Raw genomic sequence first — 25,800 nt, forward strand, 5'->3', positions numbered from 1 at the left:
TGAGTTTGTTCTACAGTTTTTTTAATGCTGTGGATTTCTAAAAACTGTCCACTAAGTGAAATGTAGACATGGATGCCAAAGCACAGTGGGAGCAGCCAGGTAAGGTTTTTTTGTCAGGCCTCTGATTCCTTCTTCAGTAATGTGCATTGTTGTCATCCTTTGTAAGTGCAGGTTTACAAAGCTTTGTTTTCTATATTGCTTTTTATTTATTGAGATTATTAGTGCTGCATATTGGGTTCTAAAATTTATTCACATAACTGACACTGCCTAAAGAGTAAGGCAGTAATTTGTGCCAGAAGCTTTTCTCACCTGGAGGACTCAGTACAGCATATTTTCTTTTCTTTTCCCTTGTAGACACCCAGCTGTTGGGCCGAGGAGGGAGCAGAAAAGAGATCCCACCAGCGCTCGGCATCGTGGGGAAGTGCTGATCAGCTGAAAGAGGTGAGAAGTTTTGCACAGTGGAGCCTTTCAAGTTTTGATAAGCCCAAGACGTTTTTTAAACCCTATCTGGAGTCCAGGAAACTGCACCCTTTCCCTCTCCTCTTTTGCTTTTGAAACAGGTTTTACTCCCAGTCTAAGAGTTGTTTGAAGAGTGATTGTTATTTTATGCTTGTTGGACTTCCTCCCTGCATAGTATGAAGTGTTGATTGTGAAAGAGTGGCCAGAGTGAGCCTTGAGGAACCAGCTTCTTTTTCAGTGTTAGTTAGCTTTCTGACCTTTAACGCTGCTCTCCTGGAAGAGGCACGTGTCAGGTGGTATGTTCACATATCCTTGCTCAGAAATTTTGTTCGGATTTTAGGTTGGAGATGGAGAGGACACCACTTCCACAAAAAAAGTGTTGATACAGTAAGGGTATGAGTACTTGAAATGGTCTGTAATCATAAATATTTTACTGTAGACTACAATTGCAACTGGAAAGAATCTACAAAAAGTGGATTTGCATGATGAGGAAGTTGATACAGTAAAATGGTCTCCAGCTCAGCTGAAATGACAGTATCTCAGTTTTTGTCCCAATAGCCTCCCTGTTGTCCAGAGTTTGAGTAACTAAATCTGTCCAGAACCTAATAAGGGGCTACATTCAGCCTCATGCCTCTGTCAGGAAGAGTGTGTCCTCTCTTCAAGAACTACACTTCTCTTTTAGAAAAATGAATCTTGCAGCATGTTTCCATGATGAAACTTTTCTCTTTCACTCTGGACTTTTTGCATGCTCTTTCCTGACTCCCTGTTGAATAGGGCCTTCAAAAATGAGAAGGAATGTATAGGTTATCTAAGGAGAAGAAGTTAAAAGGCAGTATATAGTCTTCTGGACAGCCATTGATAGGATAATTGTCAGAAGGAGTGGTGCAAGTTTAATTCCTCAAAATTTAAAACCACATTTGACAAATACAGAACAATCTTGCAATCCATTGGTGCAATAGCCTCATTTGTAAAGGTGAGGTCCTGGGCCAAAGATAGGTTGATCAAAAGAGGGTTTTTTGTTCCCATCTCACAGAATACATCTTATGAAGCCTTGATGTATTGGTACATGGGCCTTGAGTTGCTTGGATGACTTCACCTGCAGCTGTGAGGAAGCATTCACAGTCACAGATTAAGTGATGAGAAATAAGTGTGGAAGGAGTTTTGTGTCTGAGAAGTTTTGGCTTAAACTTTACCTACCAGCCCAAAGAAATGATCATACAGACAGGAGTAGCATCTGTTTCTCTAGGATAATGTTTCCTTGCCTTTGCTGAGAGACTATCCTTCATACTCTGGCAGTTTCCTATCAGTTTGTGCAACAAGCAGCTCTTCTTCACCACGGGCCTGTGGCTGTCAGTGATAGTGAACCCTTCAGCATGTAAGCAAGTCTCTGCCATTTGATAACAGTGATCCATTGTGCTGGGTTGCCACCCTCTTGGTGTACTGACCACAAGAGAATGATATGAAATGTGTGGTCAATGTGCTTCACAGTTCCTTTTTTTGCTAGAATGCCTTAGTAGACAAAATCGGTTCTGTGGAAGAGAGTTGTTGCTATCCAAACTTTGCAATGGTTGTTCACCCCAAAACCTACCCTTTTCTTCTTCAGCATACAGTTCTTCCCCTTCCTCTGTTTCCCTTTCTCCAGCTACTCAGGCCGATTTTCTTACCTTTCTAGTTCCTTGGGTTCATAACCCATGTCATACTTCATGCATCGTCCAGCCACTCTTCATCTACCCTATTTGAATTCTTAGTTTCTTAACTTCCAGCTCCTTGTTAGTTCTGGCTATCCATTGTTTGGCTTCTATTTTATATCTTTCTTTTTCCTTTCCCTCAGTGTCAGCCTGTGTGGTGGGTGTTAAGTGTTTGTTCAATACCAGCAGTGTCTGTGCACTTGGTTTCTTTGTACCACATTAATCTGCAGTTCCTGGAAGGAGAAATTCCCTGGTGTGGTTCTACTCAAACTGTAAAGCCCATGGGAGACAGAATTGTTAACAAGTGTAGCTGCCAGTTCCAGATATCTTTCTTGAACATGTGCAAACTGAATTTTTTGCCAAAGCTTCACCAAATGTAAAGATTCTTCCCGGGGACTAGAGGAGCACATTTGCAGCATAAAGGACCCTCAGGCAAATGTTTGGCTTTTTCATCCAAAACAGTGGAGAACAGAACAATGCAGGTAGAAAGCTTAAAGTAATGTGCTTTGGCACCTAAAATGCCTTTTGGTAAATGGTAAAATCTCTTCCACCCTCCCTTTCGTTTTAAATCACATTCTTAAACAGCCCTGGCACTTCTACTGAAGTCTCTGATGGGAAGGAGATGGAGTAGAATGTTGCATGGTAGACATCTGACAAAGCTATTGGCAGCTGAAAGCAAGAGCATAAGTAATGAAAATGAAAATATCACCTTCTCCTGGGCAACTGCATTTCTTATGTGTAGTGTAGGTAACATTCTGCTCAGAATTTTGAATTGTTTTTTACAATATTTGACAGTAAACAAGTAGATAGCTGTTGGCAGTTTCCATGACTTGTTTTAGCAATTTGTGTTCATGTTTTCTTACTGCAGAAATTATTGTAATGATTTCTAGCATTTTTTTAATATATTGGTAGTGTAAATTAGCTAAACGCTTGTGTGATAGTTACTGGTTTTGATAAAATAAGATTGTGCATTTAAGTTCAAAAATTAGTTTTTCCCTTGGTTAATTTGAGTACTATTAAAATTAAATAAATTTCTTTAATACTGCTAACTCTTTTTTAAAGATTTTAAAACGAAAACATCCAAACAAGCAAATGATTTCAGAATGGCCACTTACAAAAAGGATTTCAGTTTTGGTAGTGAAACTTTGCCCTTAATTGAAATAGCTGTGTGTCAGGATTAAGGCTGTCTAGCACTAAAATAGATCTATATTTGCTTTCTTGTTGTGAGTCTATTAGAAATTTAGAAGTCCTTAGCTCTCAATATAAACTTTGCTTTAGTCATTTCATAACAAAATCTACTTTTAAAGAATTTGTTTATTCTGAAAGGCTCTACTACTTGATTTTAAGAAGTCTTAAGTGTGACTTGTCTAAGATGATGTCACACTGCTTTAACATTGTTTCAGTAGATACATGTCTTGACTGGGACATAAAGATTGTGGTCAGTCTTTATACTGGACACTCATATTTTTCCCATTTCAACCTGAATACTTAGTTTGAAATGCTCTTGTTGTTGTTCAGGGACAATTTTAGTTATAGCTTACCCTGAACTGGAATTTACCCAGAACTGGGAAAAACCCTTTATTTAAAACGATTAGTTTTTGCTTTGTATAGGTTTTTAAAGACATATTTCAGACAGCTGACATTTCACTTCCCTTAAGCAGCTCTGTGCTGTGTCTGTTACACAGACAGCAGCAGCCCCCCATTAGAAGGTCCCTTTTGCTCTAACAGAGTGCTTGAAAAGGACTTAGGAATAAAAGAGAATTGAATATGAGAGCTTGCATGCCTAATGTGCTTTCATATAACAATTGAAAGATTGTATTGAAAGGTTTAGGGAAAATTTCTAATGCTTGTTTTGCTCTTTGACCTACTGGCTAACTCATTTATTAACAAACATTTAATGAATGAGATGGAGCTCACTCATTAACAAGGAGTTTGTGGCTTGATCAGCAATAGGAAGTTGCCATGTTGTGTAGGCTGAGCTGTAGAAATGCATCCTAGTGACTGGTAAATATTAGTGAGCATTTGAGAGGTATGGTGGGGTGTGTCAGGTTCCTTCATCTTAGTCTGCATCTAGGTCCCTTCAAAAGGGAAAAATTACCAGGATATTTAGATTATCCCAGTGTTGTAAAGAACTGACCTAATCTGGTTATTTCTCAATTTTGTGCCATTAGTTATATTAGACTGCATGCATGTCACAAGTGGCATAGAGAAAATTCATATTATTCATTGTACAGCTTTGAGCAATAGAAATAACTTAGCAAGTAAAAGATATTTTTATAGGAGATTTTCCTGACTTGTTTGTTCAGTAATCCTGGATGGTCATCTTACCTTTGGCTGACGGTAAACCATGAAGGACTTTGTGCCCTTAATGACTTTGTGTAGGTTTCTGATGCACTGCTCTTTGTTCTCAGCGTTTTTTGTTGGTGGGGGTTTTTTATAAATTACTTTAAAATAGGTGAAGAAAAGAGTCTTTCCACTGCATCAGCAGCATTGCAGACTACAGTCACTTGGAAGAGCAAAGTCTAAAATTTTCTTAATTCTTTTGAAATGTGCACAGATCTGTGCTGTGTTTTCTCTCTCCATGCAGTCACATGAGAGTACTTGCCAAATGTGAATTAAAATATATTTTTTGAAATTTACTACCATATATGTTTACACATTGAAATATAGCAAAACAGTTTTAGATAACAACTGGCATTCGAACATTGGAAAAAGAATTCAAATTGAGTTTACTCCTTGATGAATTCCTTGATTTTTTTTTTTTTTTGGCTGTGTTTCACTTTCAGCTGTAACCTCTAAGAAAATAACTGTATTTTCTAAGGAGAATCTTCTGACCATCTTCAAGTTAGGTAGGCAGGGAGAGCATTTGAATTGGTAAACAAAAATTATTCACATGTAATGGATCTAAGGGCGCATATATGCAAGGCTAAGGCTTAAATATCTCCAACAAGTGGGTGTTTTAGGATACAGATTAGATGTTTTTGTGATGATTTGCACATGCTCCTTAATATGACTGTGTATACCCCAGTCACACTAATGCTCAGTTATATTAGACTGCATGCAGTTGGGTGTGGGGGGAAGTGGTGTCCCAAGCCCTGTCTGTTCTCAGCTGCTTGGTGAAAATTGAGGGTTTTGTTACTGCCCTTTGGTTTCCCCAGTGCAGCACATGGTTCCTTTCCTGCCACTTCCTTGTCACCATTTTCTTTGCACAGATCTGGTCTAGTGCTGGATCTTCAAATGCCTGTTTTCCTGATACCACTCACTTGGCACCATTTTCTTTGCACCATATTTGCTTCATCAGTTGAGTGCCCAGGAGACAGGATGTGCTGCTTCTTTGAGATAATTGGTAAAACAGGTGCCATCAAGGCATATGTTTCAGACTCTTCTCTTACTCCATGAATTTTATTTGTTTTGTGCAAATTAGTGTAGCTCATACTGTAGATCATTTTGCTTATATTTGGTGCTCTGATGGCACTTTGCTGCTGCCTGAGAAGAAGGTGTAGATAAACTTGGAGGAAGCTAGCACAGCTATCTGCTGTTGGTAGGAGTGGCTTTATTTCAGCTTGAGATAGAAAATAATTGGTAATTAAAAGATAATCTTGTAGAAGAAAAAAAGGTATTGCAATTTCAGGATTAGCAAGTGGTAGAATGTCTGTGGACTCCCCTTGGTGAAGAGATGGAGCATCATTCAGTTCAGTGGATTTGGTGTACTCATTGACACTGCCAGCTTGCTGGTTGTCTGTGCCAGCAAGCCTCTGTCTCCCAGGTCTGCAGGATAAATAGGAAATAGCAGATTCCTTTTTATAAGCCCGTGTTGCTTTCTCATTTTCTTGTCCAAAAGTAGCTGCATCATGGACAGCTAGAGTCCTGCAAGTTCAGGGCTAAGGATATATGATCTAAGAAGGCTCATCTGTTTCTTCACTGCATTGCTTGTTTGGCTCAAGAGATTGTATCAGCTCCAGATACACAGTCAAATCAACAATTTTCCATCTTCTGTTTCTCCTCAGTGACCCAAGCACTCTTTCCTTTGTTAGTGTCAAGAATCTACTGACTGCCACAATACACATACTCTTGAGGTGGCTGAGAGAACCCTGAATTCCAGGGATCCATTGATTCCTTTCACAGTATCAGAGTTTCAAGGTTTTTGGCTAGCCTAGAGACATACCAGCCTATCAACACTCTCCCATTTAGAGTTTTCACTGTGCAAATTTTGCAGTGAGAGGCTATGTTGTCAAAGATTTGCAAGCTTATTTGTGACAGAAATCAGTCAGATCTCTCAGGTGGTATTGTGTAGATATTTTCTTTTCATAGTGTGCTCTTGAGGAAAGCTCAGAAACTGAATTTCATCTAAATTAAACAAAATAGTGTGTTTAACTTTTTGACTTAGGAAGAAGTGCACAGAGTCAAGGAGAGGCAGTAGAAACGAAAGATTTGTATACAGCACTCTCCTTGCTTTCTGATTATTCTTATAGTCAGCCATCTCTGTCCACAGCTGTCTTCTGATCCAGGCATCATTTTTCTCCTCTGGTTTTAAAGGGGAAGATGAAGATTATTTCCCAGTTCTCCCCATTCTTCAATATTCCAGTGTAAGACATAAATATTTGTAATGTGTGTATATTTACCAGAGTAGTTACCTGCATGTTTTTTCATCTATATGTTAGATTTCCTACCTTCTACAAGGAGAAGGGGAAATTTCTAGACAAATGGATTTATTTTTTTAGACATGAAATATACCTCTTCAGACTGCAAAGTTTCTTGCAATATTTTGCTTGAGTTCTACCTTTGATCAAGAGTTTAGTGTCCCAGTTCTCTAAGTGTAGCTCATCTGTCTAAGTAATGCTGTTGTATTAGGGCTCTGTTGTTCTGGATATATTCAACACACAGACCCTTTTGGAGCTCTTGAACTGTTTGTGTGTTGCTTAAAGATCAAAGTATTCAGCCATTTCTGAGTAGCAGTTTTCTAAATATGGGTAATGAGCTGTGGCAAAACTTGATGTGAAGCCTTAAAGATAGATTGCTCTTCTGTGAGTGCTACCAGAAGCAGCACAAGGAAGAGTTCACAGCCTGCAGCAGAGCTCCATCCAAACCTCTTCACCAAGCACTGTCATCTCTGACACTGTGAAGAGTGATGTGAAGTGATTCTCTGACATGGAGTTGCTTTGCAAGAGTACCAGTGATATATTTAACTACATGGAAATAACCACAGAGTGCATGTACTTGTGAGTTGTCACTCAGGAGAGGTTAGTTTCCAGCTGATGTATGAATTCCATGTGCATTTGTTCTCCTTACTTGCCCTTCAGGTTTTAAAAAATTGTATCTCTAGCTGAGTTAAAAATTAAATGGGGCCATGCATGGCCTTGTATTCCAGTGTGCTGAGCATGAGGAACAGTGGGATTTGAGCCTAAGGGAACAAATTATCCATTTTAAGGAAGTGTCTGTACCTGTTGTGTGAATTTGCACACAGTCTAAACTTCTGAGACAATGTTTATAGAGGTAAGTACTCTCTTTCATGTAGAAGTTTCCCAGGAGGAATAAATAAGTAGAGGAATCCCAAAATGAAATTCTTTGGTTTCTTGTTAAGGAGTAGGTCAAATGGATAATGGCTTTAGTTGCATTTGACATTTAAAATGTAACTTTTGATTAGACATCTTTGCATCAGACAGCCGGAAAGATAATTCCGTCTGCCTGAAGGAATCTGTGGTAATATTGCCTGCAGGGAAGTGCTGTTAAATGTATTAGATAAGTACTCCAAGATGAACAGTACATTTTGAGTGCCAGTTGTTTCTGAAGGTTCTTTTATGATGAATTATCATGAAAAAACTTTGTTTTGGTTTAAGATCAAACAAAGGCTTTAAAGTCCCCAGTTTAAACCAGTTACAGATTGGAAGATGCTACAAATTGTCATTCTGACTGCTTTTATTTGTATCAGATATTAAAGTGCTTGTGTGTAAATGAGGGAATTCAATAAATAAATTAAGCCTGTTGTCATATTCAGGTTGGTGAATGGGGCAGATACTTTGGAGTAAGTATCTGATAAGCAGAAAGAAGCTTTAATGCTCATACTTCAAGGAAAGGCAATCCTATATGCCTGTAAAATCCTCCAAAGAGGATTAAAATGTCCATGATTCACTTCATATGTGAAGATTTGAGCAGGTACCCATTTCATACCTCATTCTCACACCTCTCCAGCAGATTGCCAAGCTGAGGCAGCAGCTGCAGCGCAGCAAGGCGAGCAGCCGGCACAGCAAAGAGAAGGAACGTCAGTCACCGCTCCATGGCAACCACATAGCACTCAGTCAGACTCAGGTAAGGGGAGCTCCTGACATCAACAGCCTCCCACCTCAGCAGCCTTGGCTGAACAGCCTGCTGAGCCTTCCCATCTGTCCTGTGTTTGCTCTCTGGTGTGGCACATCAAATGCTTACAGACTGATACTGCTGTGCCTTCACTGGACTTTATCTGATGGTCGTCATATAATAAAGGAAGGGTTGTACCATGATAGCAACTGAAATATATTATGATGCTGTAAAAGTTATGGGCATGGCCAGATAAGGCTGTGCTTCCAGGGATGCATACTTGCTTCCAAGACTAATTTTTTTTGTGGTAAACTTTCAAAGCTCCTCTGGAAGGTATTTACTTATCAGTTTTGCAACCTAATCCCATCTGGGCCAGTAAAAAAAAAAAAGAAAAGAAAGAAAACAAAGTACCAAAGCAGGATGCAGTGGAGGATACCCAAAGCAGTCCTGATCTAGTCACTACAACCTGTCAGCAAAATTGAAACCCAATTACAGTTCTAAAGCTCGGGTGAGGTTCAGCGAATATCTTTATAATCTTAAGGTACTTGTAGAAAGCATTTAACCATGGCTTATTTGAGAGTGCAGACATTTGAGTCCTAATTAAATTTCACCTGTAGTAGATCCTTAACTTGGACTCCCGTTACTAACAGGCCACTCTTTGAACATCTGAAATGTTGGTTCTGTCATGGTATTTCCTGAGTACCTTTTTAACTGCCTGGTGTTCTGTAGCAGCTAGTTACAGCACCTGGTTGAGCTGTGATGGCTGATTCCTTACATTCCTTCTATGGGGATAAAAATCTTGTGGTCCTAATGCAGGAAGACAATAGGAATTTGATGCTCTTCCTGAACCTGTTAGCCTTCATAACAAAGGATCCTACTACATTTGACATAGAAAAGGGTTTTGCTTTACATCTCAAAGTAAGCTGTTGCAAGTACCTGTGCCGTTATGGTGACATAGCAGACAGTCTTTGACACAGATTGAAACCCACCTAGGACATATGCTGTGGAGAAACATTGTTTAGTACTTGGAGCTCACTTTGTCATTGCTCATGTGACATTTTGGTTTCTCAGGGAGAAGTTCTCTGATAAAGCCATTCTTCAGGCTGTGTGTTCTGGCAGTCAGAGAATGCTTGCAGGCAAATGACTTGCACCTTGGGGGCTGCACATTGTGCAAGATGCACTTGATAAGAACTCAAAAAATGTTTACATTTTGTCTTAAGCATCCTGTGATTCTAGGAGGAGGAGAACAAGTTGATTGACACATGAGACTGTTCATGGCTGTGTGTGTAGCTGCTGCCAAGGTGAAGCTTTTAAGGTTGAGTGTGCAAGACTCAGTGCAATCTCAGGAATGTTTCCTGTTGGTAACAGAACTCCACTCAACAGCCTTTTCTGAAAATCTTATTTGTGCTCACTTAGATGTTTTTTTCTTAAACTCAAGATGATTTCTCTTAAGACCTTTAACATAAAGTTCTGAAAAGGTATTGGCTAATAAAATTAAAAGTTCTGAATGAATGTTTTATTTTGCATTCACTAGAACCAACCAAAAGAGAGTAAAAGTGCATTAGGTGAATATTTTGGTTGAGTCATTAAGCTTTAGGAATGTTATGAAAGGCCTTTTGGATCCCAGTTAGCATCAGGGCCCCATGCACTCCCCATCCCCCTGCAGTGTAAACCTTAGTCTGTGCCTCTGGAAAGTACATACACCTGTCTATTGACTACCAAGTGAAGTCATAGAGTGTTTTGGTTATACAACTCTTCTTTGACTTAAGGAGACATGATTTTATTGGCTTTTGATTTATACTGGCATTTGTGTTTATTTAAATTCACCAAGTAAAGATAATCTTCTAAATGGCAAAATTAATACACACCTTCTTACTTAAGCTTTTAGTTTCGGTCTCAGATTTCTGCCTTTATTCTGTTTTCCATCTTTAAATCATGTTGCTGTCTACCTTCTAGGCTTGTATTTCCAGATCTGTCCCTATGCCACTGTCAAGCATTTCAGTGCCAAAATCAACTGCTTCACGTGTGCCGTGTAATGTAGAAGGAATAAGCCCTGAACTGGAAAAAGTATTCATTAAGGAGAACAGTGGAAAAGAAGAGGTATCCAAGGTAAGCATATAGTAACATGTTTATGGTTGTTATCTCTTTGTAATCTGTAAACACAGGAAAAACCTTCCTCTTGAGGAACCTTCGTTGTGGCTGAAATTACAAATAATTTTCTTCAAAGAACTGTTTGTTTGAAAACTTTGTTTTGGTGTTTTAGCATGGTGGGTTTTTGTTTTTGAGTTTTCTTTTTTATTTTTAAAGGGCTTCTGGCCAAACCTACATTGTTAAGAATGCCCTTTCTGTAGAGAACTTGCAAGTTTTTGTGGGAGATAGAAGTGTTAGAACATTCAGACACTTCAGGCTGCAGTAATAAGTAATTAGAGATCAGGAGATTGTTATATTTGCTTCATTTTGCACTCTTTCTTGAACAGGATGTAAGTTTCCAGTACTATGCTCTCCTTTTTGGTTTTAATGCTTTTTTTCCATGGACTGAATGTGGACCATTTTACTGCCATGAAACCTCTATGATCTGTCATGGGAGATGTCTGTATGGAAAATACTGACAAATGGGGCGGCTTTGCTTTGGAGCACTGGACTTTTCGTTGAGGAATTTGATGACACTGAAAATGTGGAATACTTGGTTTACAGCCACTGTTTCCTGAACAGCCAGTGAAAATTTTCTGCTATGGAATAAAGTAACTCCACGTTTTTGTTTTCCTAATCTCCAAGTTGTAGGTGCTTTTCTCATGAATGGTCATATAACAGCATTTCAGTATACAAATCAAGCTATAAAACTTCCATCAGAGGCTTAAGATTCTGAAACTTTGTATTTGCAGTTCTTCATATCAGTAGTAAACTTAAATTTTTTTGGAGTAGTCTTGGCTTCTCCAGACCCCTAGTTGTGTGGACAAAGCAGTCTTAAGAATGTAGTAGTAGTTCTATGCTAAGTTTTCTTTCCTAAGTCTGTCTTATCCCTTTAGGAAAGGTGTGTATTGTGCCAGGAATATGAGGAAAAAAAACCAAAAATGCAGCCTGAATGCCCAGCTCAACAAGCCTTGTTGCAGCATCTCCAAAGAGTACAAAAAAGTGTGTATTGCAGTGCCACCATTGATGTTGCTATGGCTGGGGTTGTAATCTCCTGTAGTTGGAGGATATTTCATTTATCTATCAGACAAATCATCCTTGTAAATGTTGTCCTTGGGTTTTAACAGCTTATTGCTTGGGATGCAGAGCTCTCCTGTGTTACTGAATGTACTGACTCTGGTCCAGCAAACCAGTTAAGCACATACTTAAGTGCATTGTTGGATTTGGGCCAGAGGTGCTCGCAGTTTACGCAACCAAGGCAATTGTGAACCCTTCCTCCAAACATTCAGCTGGCAAGAGCTTCAGACACAAAAGAAAGTCATAAATCACACATTGCCCTTGAAGTCAAGTCCATCTTTGTGGGCAGAGGGTTGTTTCCTGCTATGTAACTGTTAATTTCTGTGAACTCTGGTCTTGTGGGACCTAGAGTGGGACTCCTAGCACTGTCTGTGAGATTACAAGCTCTCAGTTTGCTTATGGAAGATCATAACAAGATCATAATTTACTTAAATCTTACTGCTGGTGAACTTTCTCCTAATACAGCAGTTTAGCCTGGGGGACTCGGGGCAGCTGGGTCAAAGGTTAGGAACCACTGAACAAAAGATAAACCATAGGAAACCAAACTTTAGTGATCCTGTTCGTTTTTCTTTCCGTTTTCTGCCATTCTTTCTCGCTGTAACATTTTGTATTTTTAGAAACTCTTTTAAAAGCACGGTCAAAGATAGTTTGTTGCTTTGGAATATGTCTTCTGTCTTAACTCACACTGATTTAGTTCTGTTACTTCTCTGAAATGTTTAAAAAAAAATTTGTTTTAGCATCTTAATGATGGCTAAAATTGTAGTTATAAAAGCAAAAATAACCAAACCACTCTTGTGTTGTTCAGTTATTTTTGTATTTCATAAAGATAGTTGAGGATTAGTAATGTCTTTGTGTCATTACAGTCAATAGGATTTTTAAAAGGTAAAGTTTAGAGAGATTGCATAGTGGTTAAAAGTACTCAAAAAATTTCATTCTTTGCAGTTTAGCCATAGCTGTATCTTTTCACATAATTCATCTTGCTTAGTTAGCTGAAGGTATTCCCTTTTTGCTTTCATAAAATGAATTTGTCCTTTTTGAGCCACTTCTTATTCACCTCTTTCTCCTCCAATTTATTAATAAACTTCTAATTAATGTTCTAATGCATTTATTCAAAATCCTTGGATATATTTTCCTTCCTTCTTTTTATAACTTGCTGATTAACTCTGATGAGGTGTGATGGTGTGTCTCTGTTCTCACCATAACTTGTAAGATGGGATCAGTTTTTGTGAAGTTGTTGTACCTTTTGGTCTTTGTCCCATTGTAATTCCACAACACCATCATTGGAGACTCAGGTGCAAAAAGATGATGGGCTTTTTGTAGGGATTAGGGGATAAGAGGTGTTCCCCCTTCTGGAATACAATAGTGGAAATTATGAAAAGTGCCCTGTAGCAGAACACAGACACATTCATAGGCCTCCTGTTAGGAAAAACATTCTACTGGAACAAGTATACAGAATTAATTAGAAATAAATAAATTTTGATGGATTATCAAGGCAGTGTAAGTAAACTGGTTACTGTGTTCCTTGTTTGATTTCTAATGCTTCTGGAAGGAGATGGCAAGGTGGTTTTATGTACCTATCTGGAAACGTAATCCTTTAATAAAAATGACTTTTTATTTTGCACAGATGCAGAGGATCCTTACTTAACTTCTCATAGCCTTCATCTGAAAATCGTTTTTTTCCTAAGTGGTCCTTCCTAGGGTACATAATGGTTTTTGCACTTGCACCTTATAAAGTACATTGATGGCTTCACTGATGCCAGCAGGAAGAAGCACTTTCCTGTGTTCCAGTCTGAAGGAAAGTTTTTTAATCAATAGCTTTGAATGCTTTGCTCTGAAGAAGTTGCCTCCCAAATAGATGTACAGCTTGTAATGCTCTTACAGACTGGTGGCATTCCTGATTCTTCTAAGTGGAGTGTTGTTGAGGTTTTTTCCAGCAAAAAGATTGATGCTGAAAACAAATTGGTGAATGGTAACAATGTATTGGGAAATGCATACGTGTTGTCAAATGCAGCTTTTCCCTGCCTTTGCTGGGAGATGAGAGCACTATGTAACTGTGTCCAAGAACGCACATCCAGTAGGGATGGACAAACGTCCTGTCAGAATGTATTTGACATAAGGTTAATACATTATATACTTGGGAAAAAACCCTCAAGAAATAGCACATAGAATGCAGTAATTTCTAGTTGCTTTCCATGCATTGGGCATTATGGGAAGTAATAGCAGCTGTACCAAATTAGTTACCCTCTTTCTTATCTTATAAGGTTGTGAGAACTTCAGTTTTAGAATAGTTCAGGCATGACTCATAGAAAGTAACTTCAAAAGTGTTTTTTTCCATTGATCAGGTTTGATATATAAAGTTTTTAACAAGCTAAATAGTTCTAGTTGATATTTTCATGGTGATTTTTCTACTTGTCAGCAGTAAGGGAAAGATAAATATAAGAACACAGCAATCTGAGATATTAACAGGCATTTTTTATGCCTAATAAATGTTACTGCACTTGTAAAGAATGATGAATATTTAGCTTTTTCTGCTTGTGTGTATATTTAGATACGTGTTTAAAAATACGGATTATTTTTGTACCTCAGGCTTTAGTTCAGGGGAGATTGAAACATGTGATGTGGGATATACTTCCTGACTGCCTGAGATTACATTGTTCCTCCAGGTGTGGAAGAACATCTGTGTTATCCTGAAGTCTTTAATTATGTGATCACTTGCTGTTTTTTCCCCCTCCCTGGAATCCTTGTTTTACCTGTTGCATAGACCATAGTGTATGCCCTTAATGAGCAGCTGTTTGGTGTTTTTCCCTTCTCCTCCTTAGATTTGTGTCCTCATGCTTACTGTTACACCTTGCTTTGAAGTCAGAAATGTGAACTTTTGCCTGAGATTTTGCTTCTTTATAATAGGAGTACGTCTGAAATTTTGTTCACTTTACATCACAGTTATGTGAGAAGAAAGATGGTGTTATTTACACTTTATGGATGGGGAAACACAAATCCAGCAGGGTTCTATAGTGTGGTTGTTCAGGTAACTCAGGATGTTACATTCCATTTTAGGAGTTCAAAATCCTAAGCCTCCTGTAGTTTCCTTCTGCATCTGTTAATGCAGAGGACTTGCAAATCAGACCTATATAAACTGGGCATTCAGAAGAGATACTATAGAAGACAGAGGTTGGTTTAGTTGATTCTCTGACATCTAACAGATTTTTTGTGGCAGAGAGAGAAATAAAAATGCTGTTTTATTTGGCAGTTTTTTGGTGGTTTTTTTGGGGGGCTTTTTTTGGCGGTTTTTTTTTTTTTTTTTTGGTGTGGTCTTTTTTTCTTTGTTGGTTTGGTTATGATAGTTATGAGACTACATTCTTTCTGCAGCCTCAGTTTTGTTTTCTCTCTTCTGTCTGCTGCAGCTCTGTGCATTGAATGAGTCAGGGCCTGTTGGGGCGATGGGAATGGAGCACCAAGTCGTGTTGTAATGCATATGCAATGGGAACTGAGCTGTTGGAACAGACCACACAGCTGTGCCCAAACCTTACAGCGTTTGATGGAGCAGCTGTAATGTTCCCTTAAGTGTGTTTCTTTGCTCTTGCTTGAAATATGAAATGGTATTAACTGGAAGACTCATAAGAAGAAAATTATCTTCCTGCTCTGCTCTGTCTGCCTCTTTGTGTAATATGTGGTGGTTTTCTGGATAGACTGTTGCTGAAAAAGGGAGAATGTGATACTCAGCCAATAGGTGTCATGTCCTCGTTGCTAGCAAAAGTGTTGGGTTGAATTTTAGGCTCTGGAACAAGCTGTTACAGTTTTGGAATATATGCGGAAGAGGGGCAATAAAATAAAAATGTTCACTTGAAGTGAGAAGGAAAAGGACATTAATTTTTTTGTAGCTAGAACATTTAAGCTGTTCTTTATGGTTTGGACACAGTTTTCACTGCAGCGAGAATAAAAATTTTTTAAATCTTGCAGACATTTTTTCCCCTTTGCTTCTAAGCAAGACTCTAATTCCCAATTGGTTTCTTACATTTAAAGCAGCACTGTCTTTATTAGAAAACTAATTTTCCATTGGGAAGGACAAATAAGTAGAGCATGCCAGTCTACTGCTGTGAACATTTCTGTGCAGCGTGTTGCAGAGTGGGATGCAGCATCACTCTGGCCAGTGCCAGCTAGGCTGATACGGGCAGGCAGAGCTTGCTGGCTTTGGCTCCAGACAAAGCTTGTGAGCCTTGTTACAAGCCTGCTTCATGTGTGCATCGTCTGTAAAAGGATGGAATGTAGGGCTGTGCTGGAGAATTGCAACTTACTAGCAAAACTTGGATGGTTTCCTTTTATAATTGTAATTCGGTTGGTTGTTATGGCAATAGTATGCTATTGTGTTTGACATTTTCTACTTTCCCTTTTATCCAGATGTGATCTCTGTTGGGGTACTTGTTTTTGTATTATAATAGCAGTGACCTTTATTGTAGTACTACATATAATTAGCGAGGAAGGTTTGCTTTTTTAACTACCATAAAAACACAACACTGGCATGTGTTGAATTGTGGATGTTAACTTTGCATTGTGCACGTTGCCCCGGTACTCCATATAATTAATGTATGTTATATCCATTGTACACTGCATTACTTTCTTATGTGAGATCTCCCTGTCCTCTTTAAAATGCCATGTTTGTTCTTCTTAAGGCCTTTGCTGATGAGTGCTGCAGGCTGGCATTGCTGGTGAGTTTGATCTTTTCTGGGTAACTGCTTGTTTCTCCTGCAGCCTTTGGACATCCCCGACGGGCGGCGGGCGCCGCTGCCCGCTCACTACCGCAGCAGCAGCACGCGGAGCATCGACACGCAGACGCCCTCCGTGCAGGAGCGCAGCAGCAGCTGCAGCAGCCACTCACCCTGTGTCTCTCCCTTCTGCCCTCCTGAATCTCAGGATGGCAGCCCCTGTTCAACAGAAGATTTGCTCTATGACCGTGATAAAGGTGAGAGTAGAATGCCCTGCCTTTACCTATGGGAGGCATGCGATGTCATGCTTTTACAACTACCTTCATTTTATTCATTACATCAGTTTTTGTTTTTGTTTGATGGTTGTGGAGGGATTGAGGATTTATCTGAAAATTGGTTTTGTTTGTTTACATATCTTTTTCCCTCTTGTTTGTGAAACTTCACAAACATCTTCCATAAATACGTCAGAGGAGCACAGCAAACAGTTACCTATTTCTGAAGATTCTAATGTGAAGAATTCAGATTCTAACATGTTTAACTTAAAGAAAGGTTTCAGTAAGGTTTGTGGTAGACTGTATATTTATTGTAGGTGAATTGCTTGCTGTTGAAAATGGTGATGAAGTTTTGGACTGCTTTTAAAAGAACTCTGCTTCTGAACTCTTACATTCTACTAGGAGTTGTTTGATGAGGAGCTCAGATACCTGTTTGAACAGCCTGGTGGAGGGTAATTACTTCTTTGTGTATGCTGCATAACAGCTCAGAAATTCTGAATAATTTATGCGTTTATCAGTATCCTGCGTTTTTTTCGAAGTCTGTAAAATGTTGTTTGGTTTTATAGTGGGAGTACAACTGGAGTTTCAGGAATTAAGAGTTACGGACAGACTATGGAGTATGAGTATACAGGCACCAGTGTAAAAAAGGACTGTGGTTTTTTTGACAACTGTTTACTAATAAAATTACCCTTGTGCTTCTGGTCAGCTAGCTGAAACATGGACTCAGTATGGAGGATGTAGGATTTGGGTAAATCATGCAAGCTAAGAGGAGTAAGTTTCACAGAGGAAATGAAAACTTCTAAGATTTAGCATATATTTATTTACCAATGAGCTAAAGATAGCAGAGTTTTGAGGTTGTAAGTAAGGTTAAGTGCTTTTTTTGTAAATACTGTCTGTTTATTAAGAGTTAAAGTAATTTGGGACTAGGCTTGGGGAAGTCAACAGGAGAAACGCTTTTCTTGATTTCTGAAAAGTATTTTTTTCCACAGCTTGGATTTAAAAGGAAATAGTGGAAGACTAATCCATCTGCCCAAATCCTGAACTGGGGGTGGGTGTGTGCAAGTGTGCAAGTTAACCACATTAAAGTAGAAGTCTTACCTCAAAATGAGAGTTGGCTATGCTCCAAAAATAAGTGTTATTAGCTTGTTCCCACCATACTCCTCTTTCGTATACTATGCATGTGAATTTTAATATGTTGTTGAGACTGAATCACTATAGAAACATCTACTAAAGTATTAGCACAGAAAAAGCATCTTGACAGGTAAATTGGTTCATATATGTCCTGATAACAAATATAAGTTAAAAAGCAAGGAAATGAATAATTCCTTTTGCAGTCAGTACTTCGTTATCACAGTAATGGGAATTTTCTCTGGTGCATTATTGGCAGTAGTGAGTGAAGACAGTTTGAAATAGTGCATCTAGCCTTTTTAATGCTTTTCAAGGCTTTTTATCTCTTGCCTTGGATTTTTTGAACAGCTGACTTGAGTGAAATTTATGGATAGATCCTTATTTGTGGATTTTGGTTTTAAGACTGACTTCAATGCTAGGCTTGCATCAAAAGTCTTCTCCAGGAGAAGTGTGTAGGTGATGATGATAAACAGCCAGTTTTTTAAGTCATCATGATGGCATTTTCAACTTGGTTTAAGTAAGGTACATAATACTGTGCGTATGAAAGATAAAACCTTGAACTTCTCATCAGAACTTAAGTTTTTAAGGCAAGGTAAAAACTAGGAAAACATGTAGCAGTTTTCCAAGAGAAAGTAATTTCTTCAGAGGTTGCAGTAGTATAGTCAAAAAGGTGCTTTTTGCTCTCATATCACCTAGATACTACAGGCCAATTATTCTGAATTAGAATATTGCTTCAAAATTATTAAATTATGGATAAATGAGGGATATGGCTGTAAATTACAACAGAATAGCAAGTTTGAGGGATGGTTTATTACATTTGTTGTGGCTGTTAACTACTTTTTACAATAAAAACGTGGGAAGGTTTTCACACCTTCATTTTAAAAGCTTTTGTGAGCTAGAATAAAATCATCTCCTATTTTTTGTGAGGCCTGTTAAGTTTGAAAATATGCATTGTGTAACCAAATGTAGATGTTTTGGTGACCTTTTCTTGTTACTTTTCTAAAAGCTTAGTTTTTCTCTTGATGAAAATAACTTGTATTTACCATTAAAAAGTGGAGTTACTGGTGTTGCTAATGGTTGTGGGGTGTGTTGCTGAATAGGAAAGGAAGGTTAGTTTGACTAAGAGACTAAGAAGTAAGAGGAGCCAATGTTCTGTACAGACACAGCACTGCTTTACATTCCTAAAGCATCTTTTACTTTTTGTGCAAAGCTGTGCTTTGGCCTGAGGCCCTCCCAGCTGCCCTTTGGACTCTATCAACTGGTGGGTTTACCTTTCTGCAAGAAGCTGTTAAATAGAGTTTTTCAAAAGTGAGTGAAAGCTAATTTTCAGAAGAGGTTCACAGTATTACTCTGGACAGAGCAGTGATACTACACAGTGTTGATTAGAGCAGGCAAGGAAGGGTTGGGAAAGAATGTGTTTTCATGGCACCTGGATTTTGTATTAAAACTACTGGTTTCACTAGATCTGTTTTGTGATACTCTGGTCCATGGAACTGTAATTCAGAGCCCCACATAGCATCCTCAGCAGCTGTGACAGAGGTGAAATTCAAAGGCATCTGAAGGTATAAGCAGATGAAATCTGGAGGGGTTTCTTTGTACAAATATAAATTGTATACCCTGTTTTTCAGGGATTTTGATTTAGGCAGCATTTAGTAGTCCCACTGTTGCTAGCAGGCTCTTCCAGGTAACGTGATTGTGAAGATGCTTGTTAAATTCTGGGCATCTGATCCATAGCTCTTTAAAGGAGAGTTGTTAGTGGCGTCTTTGGATAGTCTTGTTGGAATTTTTGAACCTATCAAAAGTAATCCCAAGGCTCACTGGCCGTTTCTTGTTAAAGTCACTTAAAAAACTGCTTTACAGATTGTTTTTTAGTTACCCTCTTTTGTTGTTCTAATATATGCAAGATATGATTTCCTGTATTAAGGTTAAAATCATTAGTGTTTGAGTTACACTCTTAAAATGCTTTCTAGATAACAGAATATATGTGTTTTAAATTTGTGTCCAGAAGTTCGGTGTGATAAGCCTCCATATTGTCTGCTGTGCGTCTGTGGGAGGGAAAGTCGCTTTAAAGATTCCAGGATCAGTGCCGGATAGAATGGGATGGAATGGAGCGGGATGGGATGGGATGGAATGGAATGGAATGGAATGCAATGGAGCGGGATGGGATGGGATGGGTGGGCTGGGTCACGCTGGCAGGGCGCCCCCTGCTGGAGGGAGCCGAGGGCTCGGCCTTGCAGCCTGGGGGAGCAGTGAGCGCGCCCATCAAACCCGGGACAGCGCACGTGGTGGATGTGCCGTGTCGGCAGGGGTTAATGACGGGACAGTTCAGCGCTGCAGAGCCCACAGGATACACAAGTGGATCTGGCTTAAGCTGTGGATGCCACCTCTTGCACTTAACTGGTGGCCTGTGCTCCCAGTCCCTTCTACTCTCGCCCAAGGCCTGGCTTGTATGCGCGAGTCTCCTCACAGTTCTCCAGCAGCGCGTGCCGTGCATTCGGGCAAAATGGAAATCCAACAACCTCATAAGCTTTAAAAACTGGGAGGGTAAAGAGAAATACTTGTTTAGCAGCTGTCTCACGTAGAAAGTTTCAGCCAGGCAGGGCTAACTAAACCAAAAACTTGATTGAAAGCTGAACTGGCTAGTAGACAAGACTCTTAAATCTTCCAAGACCTGACTTAACTTTGAATTCTGTTTGATTCTTCCCTTGGATGTACTGCCATGGTTTTCCACTATGCAGTGGAACGAACAGTAGTACATTTTATGTCTCTAATTTTTAAAATAGAAACTTGGATGTTCAGTTTTAAATATTAGCAGGAGGAAACAAACTGTCTGGGTTCTGTTAATGATTTCTGTGTTTGGAATGAGTGGTGTGGGCCAGCAGTGGAAAAATGCCAACAGGACCATCATGCTCCCAACTTGGCAAATATCTGTATTGTCTCTAAGCATTTTCTGCCTTCGTAGTTAACACCAAAAATTCTGTAAATAGAAGTTCTGTATTCACTCTACAGCAGGAAAGAGCTGAATAATCAATATGCTACTAAAGATCACTTCAACATTATTTTTTATCTCGTATCTTTCATAATAAATCTTCAAAAGGAAGTATGACATTTGAGTCGATTTGTTTCTTCTTGTAAGAGGAAGCAGAAATGTTTCAAAACATCTAATGATTAGCCTTAGTATTTGAGTCATGGTAATATAATAGTTTGTGTAGTTACTCTTTGCAAGCTGTTAAAGACAAATCTCTCCACTCTGGTGAAGTTAGATCACAGTACTTGAAGCTTGGATAGCTGAAAAAGCAACACACATGCACAACAGAGAAGTAAACAAAGGCTATAAACTTGAGTTAAAAATAATGTACCCCACATGAATGGAAAGACTTGAAAAGGGCTAAAGCAAGAGCAGCTATTTCTCTCCAGTTAAGGTGTATTTGTAAGTTGGTGGGTCCTCATTAATTTTCCTATTTCATTTTTTAATTGAAATCCTAAGCAGGGAATAGGGAACCAATAATACTACCTTAGGAGAGGTGTTGCACTTTGAAAAGGTAGAAGCCACTGGAGAAAGCTAATTTTCTGTGGATAGCTATTTCTGTACCTACTTTATTTCCGTAATGCATTTACTATCATGTTGTCAGCATGACTGTTTAAAGTGAACCCTTTCATAATCCAAAGATTTGAACCTTCTGTGCTTCTATCATTACCAGACTTGAGCCTTCTCTTATACTTTCTGAGAAGTACAAATAAATCTGCCCATTGCCTTTTGTCCTAGATCCTCTCACCTTTAATTCTAAGTGTGTCTGGCTAAAATACACACAGGCAGCTGGGGTTATGAAGAATACTTGTATTATATAGCCCGTAGTGATGAGAGAATAAATTGTAGAAGTTTTATTCTAGATTCTAAAGCAACTTCACAACTGTGAAGCAAGTAAGATAAGACATTGTAATGATAAGGTAGCAGTACCTGTGTTACAAATGTGTTTTGTTTAGTTCCGACTTCTGAGCTGCTCATGAGGCTAATAAGGCAATATTCCAGTGAAGAACTGTGTTTTAAAATAAGATACAAGCTGTATACACTGTTTATACAGTGAGAAGGTGTTTTATCATTACCACTCTTAATTCTTCTGCATGTATTATGCATATTACCTTGTTCATTTGCGGTTTTTGAGCTATGTAATAAAGAATGTATTTGTTTCCAGGATCACAGCTCTGCTTTGTTCCAGTTGCAGTGTTCTGGATAAAAATATCCTCCTGTTATGTGTTGTTATACAATAGATTGCTGCTGCACCGAAGCTGTTACTCAGAAGAAATGTGCTATACAAGGGTGTTAGAAGTAGCCTGCAATAAAGGAAGCATTGTGGTAGAAGCAAACCAGCGTAGTGGCTAAATTGTGAAAAAAGGCATCTTGTTTGGAAATCGAATTTAATTAAAAAGCACTCTCAATCTCTAGTAATATAACTGCTTTAAATTTTCAGACAGTGGGAGTAGCTCACCGTTGCCCAAGTATGCCTCATCTCCCAAACCAAACAACAGCTACATGTTCAAACGAGAGCCCCCAGAGGGATGTGAGCGAGTGAAGGTCTTTGAGGAAATGTCGTAAGTAATGCCTTTTATATCAGCTGGTATCTGCAAAGCAGTAAACCTGTTTACTGAGCCTATTCAACTGCAGATGAATAAACTATTCCAGCTGATGGGTTTTGCAGGAGCAAACTATTCTTATAGTTTGTGCAACAGAGAAGTTCAAGTGTTTACATTGGTGTGAAGAGAAAATGGAGTCTTTTACCTCTTTTTGTGCGTTTACAAAAGGCAACAAAATTCCAAGCAGAAAGGATAAGGTACATTAATTTCCTAAGCATTTATATAAACCTCTTTCAGTGTATTTTTTTAACATTTTAAATTTTCATAGCTTAAGCAAAAACTCCCCTTGTCATAATTACCGGTTTCAAGCATAGGTTGCATTTTGATGTGTATAAAACATAGAAAATGGAATGAAACATATAAAATGTCTTTGTAGATGGTAGTATGCTTATGGCATAGACTTTGCTCAATATTTTTGCTGAGCAAGAAATTGGAAATGAAACTCTTGGACATCATGTCTTTTTTCCCTAGACCCAGCAATATTTGAGCACAGCACATGCTGTTGAGGTTGCATGCTAAGCTCCTGTGGATGAAAGAATTAAGGAGGGGATGTTTCTTGCTCTAGCAGCATTTGTTGCCTTCTGGGTGGTAAAGGGAGCAATGTTGGATTGTGGAAAAAGCCTCCAGACAAATTATGGAATATGGGAAATGAGAGGTCTGTTTTGTGGAGGTCCTCAAAGGAATTTAAAATGACTAAATGTGTTGTTGCTGCATCGCTTATCAAAGAAGAATTTGTGCCATTCTAAATTAATCATGGCATTTTTTCATGTGCATATGTACTGCAGATTTTTCGTGCTGGAAGTTGCATGTTTGTCCAGTAATTACCAAGTCATTTTTTGTGATGGTACTATTTTTAATGCTGTGGATCAGTTAGCTGACTACCAATATGGAAGATGTTTGCCCCTCTGTCCAATTAATCCCATTCCTTGTCATTCACATTTTAGCAACGTATAGAACCACAAAGTTCACAATGTGAAGGGCATCTCAGCTGGTCAGATATATAATCTTTTTTCTCGTTGTAGGTCTCGTCAGCCTGTCTCAGCCCCTCTCTTTTCATGTCCTGACAAAAACAAGGTTAATTTCATCCCAACCGGATCAGCTTTCTGTCCTGTAAAACTCCTGGGCCCCCTCCTTCCCGCTTCGGACCTGACGCTGAAGAACTCTCCCAACTCGGCTCAAAGCACAGCTCTGAGCACCCTGACTGTTGAGCAGCTTTCGTCCCGGGTCTCCTTCTCATCTCTGTCAGATGACACCAGCACAGTGGACTCGCCAGAGACCCCGGTACAGCCGTGCCAGCCGCAGCAGCCGCTCCTGCAGGAGATTCAGACTGAAGAGCATTCCTCTCCTCAGAGCTACGTGTTGATCTAGAGCAAGGTGGAGCAGGCCTCTGCCCCAGACAAGGAGGGAGGAGATCCTAGTTCAGATACATCTGCATGAGGTGGCAACCTTTCAGAACACCACAGAATACTTAGCAGCATTCAACAAATATCTCAACACTGTTCTTGGCAGGGACAGAATCCATATTTGGCATTTTTTTTGTGAGAAAGCAGTAATGCCTGCAGAATCCATATTACATGAAATGTTTCAAGTGGAGACTATGCATTTCATAGTATGTTTGACCAGATTAGTACTGTGTCCTGTGTTCTGTTTCAAATTCTACAGTATAAATAAGCTCTCTCTATATATAAAAAAATGTTGCCTGTCTGAATAGAAAATGTCTTGCTGTGTTGTGTCCTATGGAAAATACTGTACTTCAGGATTATGTTTACAATTGATCCAGGTGTTTATGTTTCTAACTTCTGTAATACACACAATGCAAAAAAAAAAAAAAATGGCCACAGCAGTTGCACAGTGCCCACCCTATGGCCTAGCTTCAGGTACTTCTCTTGAAGTGTAAACTCAGGTAACTTGGAATGTATATCATATTGGAATATAAAATATTTTACAGCTACAAAGCTAAAGAGGGAACATCACTCTTTTGCCTTTCCTTGTTTTATGCATTATATTTCCTCATTACATTCCACTTTCTTGGAATAAGTGCATTCAGATCCAGGTGAATGATGACCCTGGACATGGGTGAACATGAGGAGAACCAGCAAATCTGTGATGTATATCACTTTGTCATGTGCTTACAAGTAAAACAACTGTTGCATTTACTGTCATTTCAATAGATGTAAAATTGTGGCATTTAAAGGTTTCAGGTGTTGCTCAGTTAATGACTGTTAAACTGTTGCAAATAAAGTGTTCAGTACTAGGCTGTACATGAGAAACATTCCACATTGTGCGTGAGAGGATTTTGAAAGACAAGAATGTTTTTGTTAAAGGACAGAAATTCTTTTAGGTTTCACGGGGGGGGGGTGATTGGGGATTTCCTCTCATGGTTTTTGTTGGCAGTTAAGGATGTGAAATGCTACTGTTACCGTCTAAAAGTCAAATTAATGTTTAGTTTCTCTTTTGGAAATGTTCATTCATTTGCTGGTTGGAAATAGGTTTTCAGATTTTGTTGAGCAGTGTTAGATGAGCGGCATTTTATTTATGTAGTGAGTAATTGTGTTTGGATGAAAGTCCAGAAGTAGCAAGTGGGTGTTGTAAGAGGGGTGGGAAAAATAATAGTTTTAAGTTCATGTTACTTAAAGCTTCTCCCATAACTTTCAGTTACTTAAGCTGTGTGTGTAAAAGTGTGTTTCCCCCCCTCCTCAAGTGTAAATAAAAGAAAAATCCATGTAAAATAATCCTGGTTTTGCAGGCTGGACACTGTCTCAAAATAGTACATGGCAAGATTGGGTTTGTGACACTCTTCTGTTGTGCTAGAAAAAGAGGAGCATTGCTTTCAGAGATAATTTCCTGTGATACCAAGAGGACCCCAAAGGCAAAATAAACTTGATGTTCTTGCTCCATTGCTTTCAGCTCGATGGAACTGCGTGTATGCTGTCTGCTCCTAAGAGAATAAGGTTCACCATTTCCAGGAATTGAAGAGATTAGTAGCCTGCAGCTACTAGGAGCATTTAAACATGCTCTTTTATGTTTTCTTCTGCTTTGGAAGATGAGATTGGAGGGGGATGAAAGTGAGCCACCAGTAACTACTCACTAGATATGTGCTTTGTTTGGAGATACAGCATTGCTTCCTTTTTATTACCGAGTTTTTGTTAATGCTGTCTTACAAGGTGGAATTCAGCCTATAAAACATCCACTGTTTTTGGACTCCCCTTGCAGAAAACATAGGAGAGAGGTCTGTCTCTAACCATTTTCATGTGAAAAAGCTTATTGAAACACAGCGGCCATCTTTAACCCTACTAATCTCAGGCCTAGGTGAAAACACTATATATTTTATAGACTGAAGATAAAGGGGAGGAAATACTCGAGATGTAAGTATCGATTCCTTTTAATATTTTTCTTTCTAGACTAACATTGCAGTATGAT

At 38.9% G+C, this 25,800-nt stretch overlaps 1 protein-coding gene across 2 annotated transcripts in view; it reads left to right on the forward strand.

The window, feature by feature from the left end:
- Nucleotides 1-24,655, forward strand: part of GLCCI1 (glucocorticoid induced 1) — a 52,249-nt gene extending 27,594 nt beyond the window's left edge. The window contains exons 3-8 of one of the 2 annotated variants that reach the window (XM_064704371.1): nt 355-441; nt 8,337-8,453; nt 10,398-10,550; nt 16,395-16,605; nt 22,218-22,338; nt 23,403-24,655. In XM_064704371.1, the coding sequence (XP_064560441.1) occupies nt 355-441; nt 8,337-8,453; nt 10,398-10,550; nt 16,395-16,605; nt 22,218-22,338; nt 23,403-23,748 (1,035 nt within the window). In that variant the 3' untranslated portion in view covers nt 23,749-24,655. The remainder of the gene's footprint in view (nt 1-354; nt 442-8,336; nt 8,454-10,397; nt 10,551-16,394; nt 16,606-22,217; nt 22,339-23,402) is intronic. The other variant, XM_064704373.1, reaches the window with a different exon arrangement.
- The last annotated feature ends 1,145 nt before the right edge of the window (nt 24,656-25,800 follow it).

Source organism: Zonotrichia leucophrys, chromosome 2, assembly GCF_028769735.1.
Source record: "Zonotrichia leucophrys gambelii isolate GWCS_2022_RI chromosome 2, RI_Zleu_2.0, whole genome shotgun sequence".
Classification (NCBI taxonomy): Eukaryota; Metazoa; Chordata; class Aves; order Passeriformes; family Passerellidae; genus Zonotrichia; species Zonotrichia leucophrys.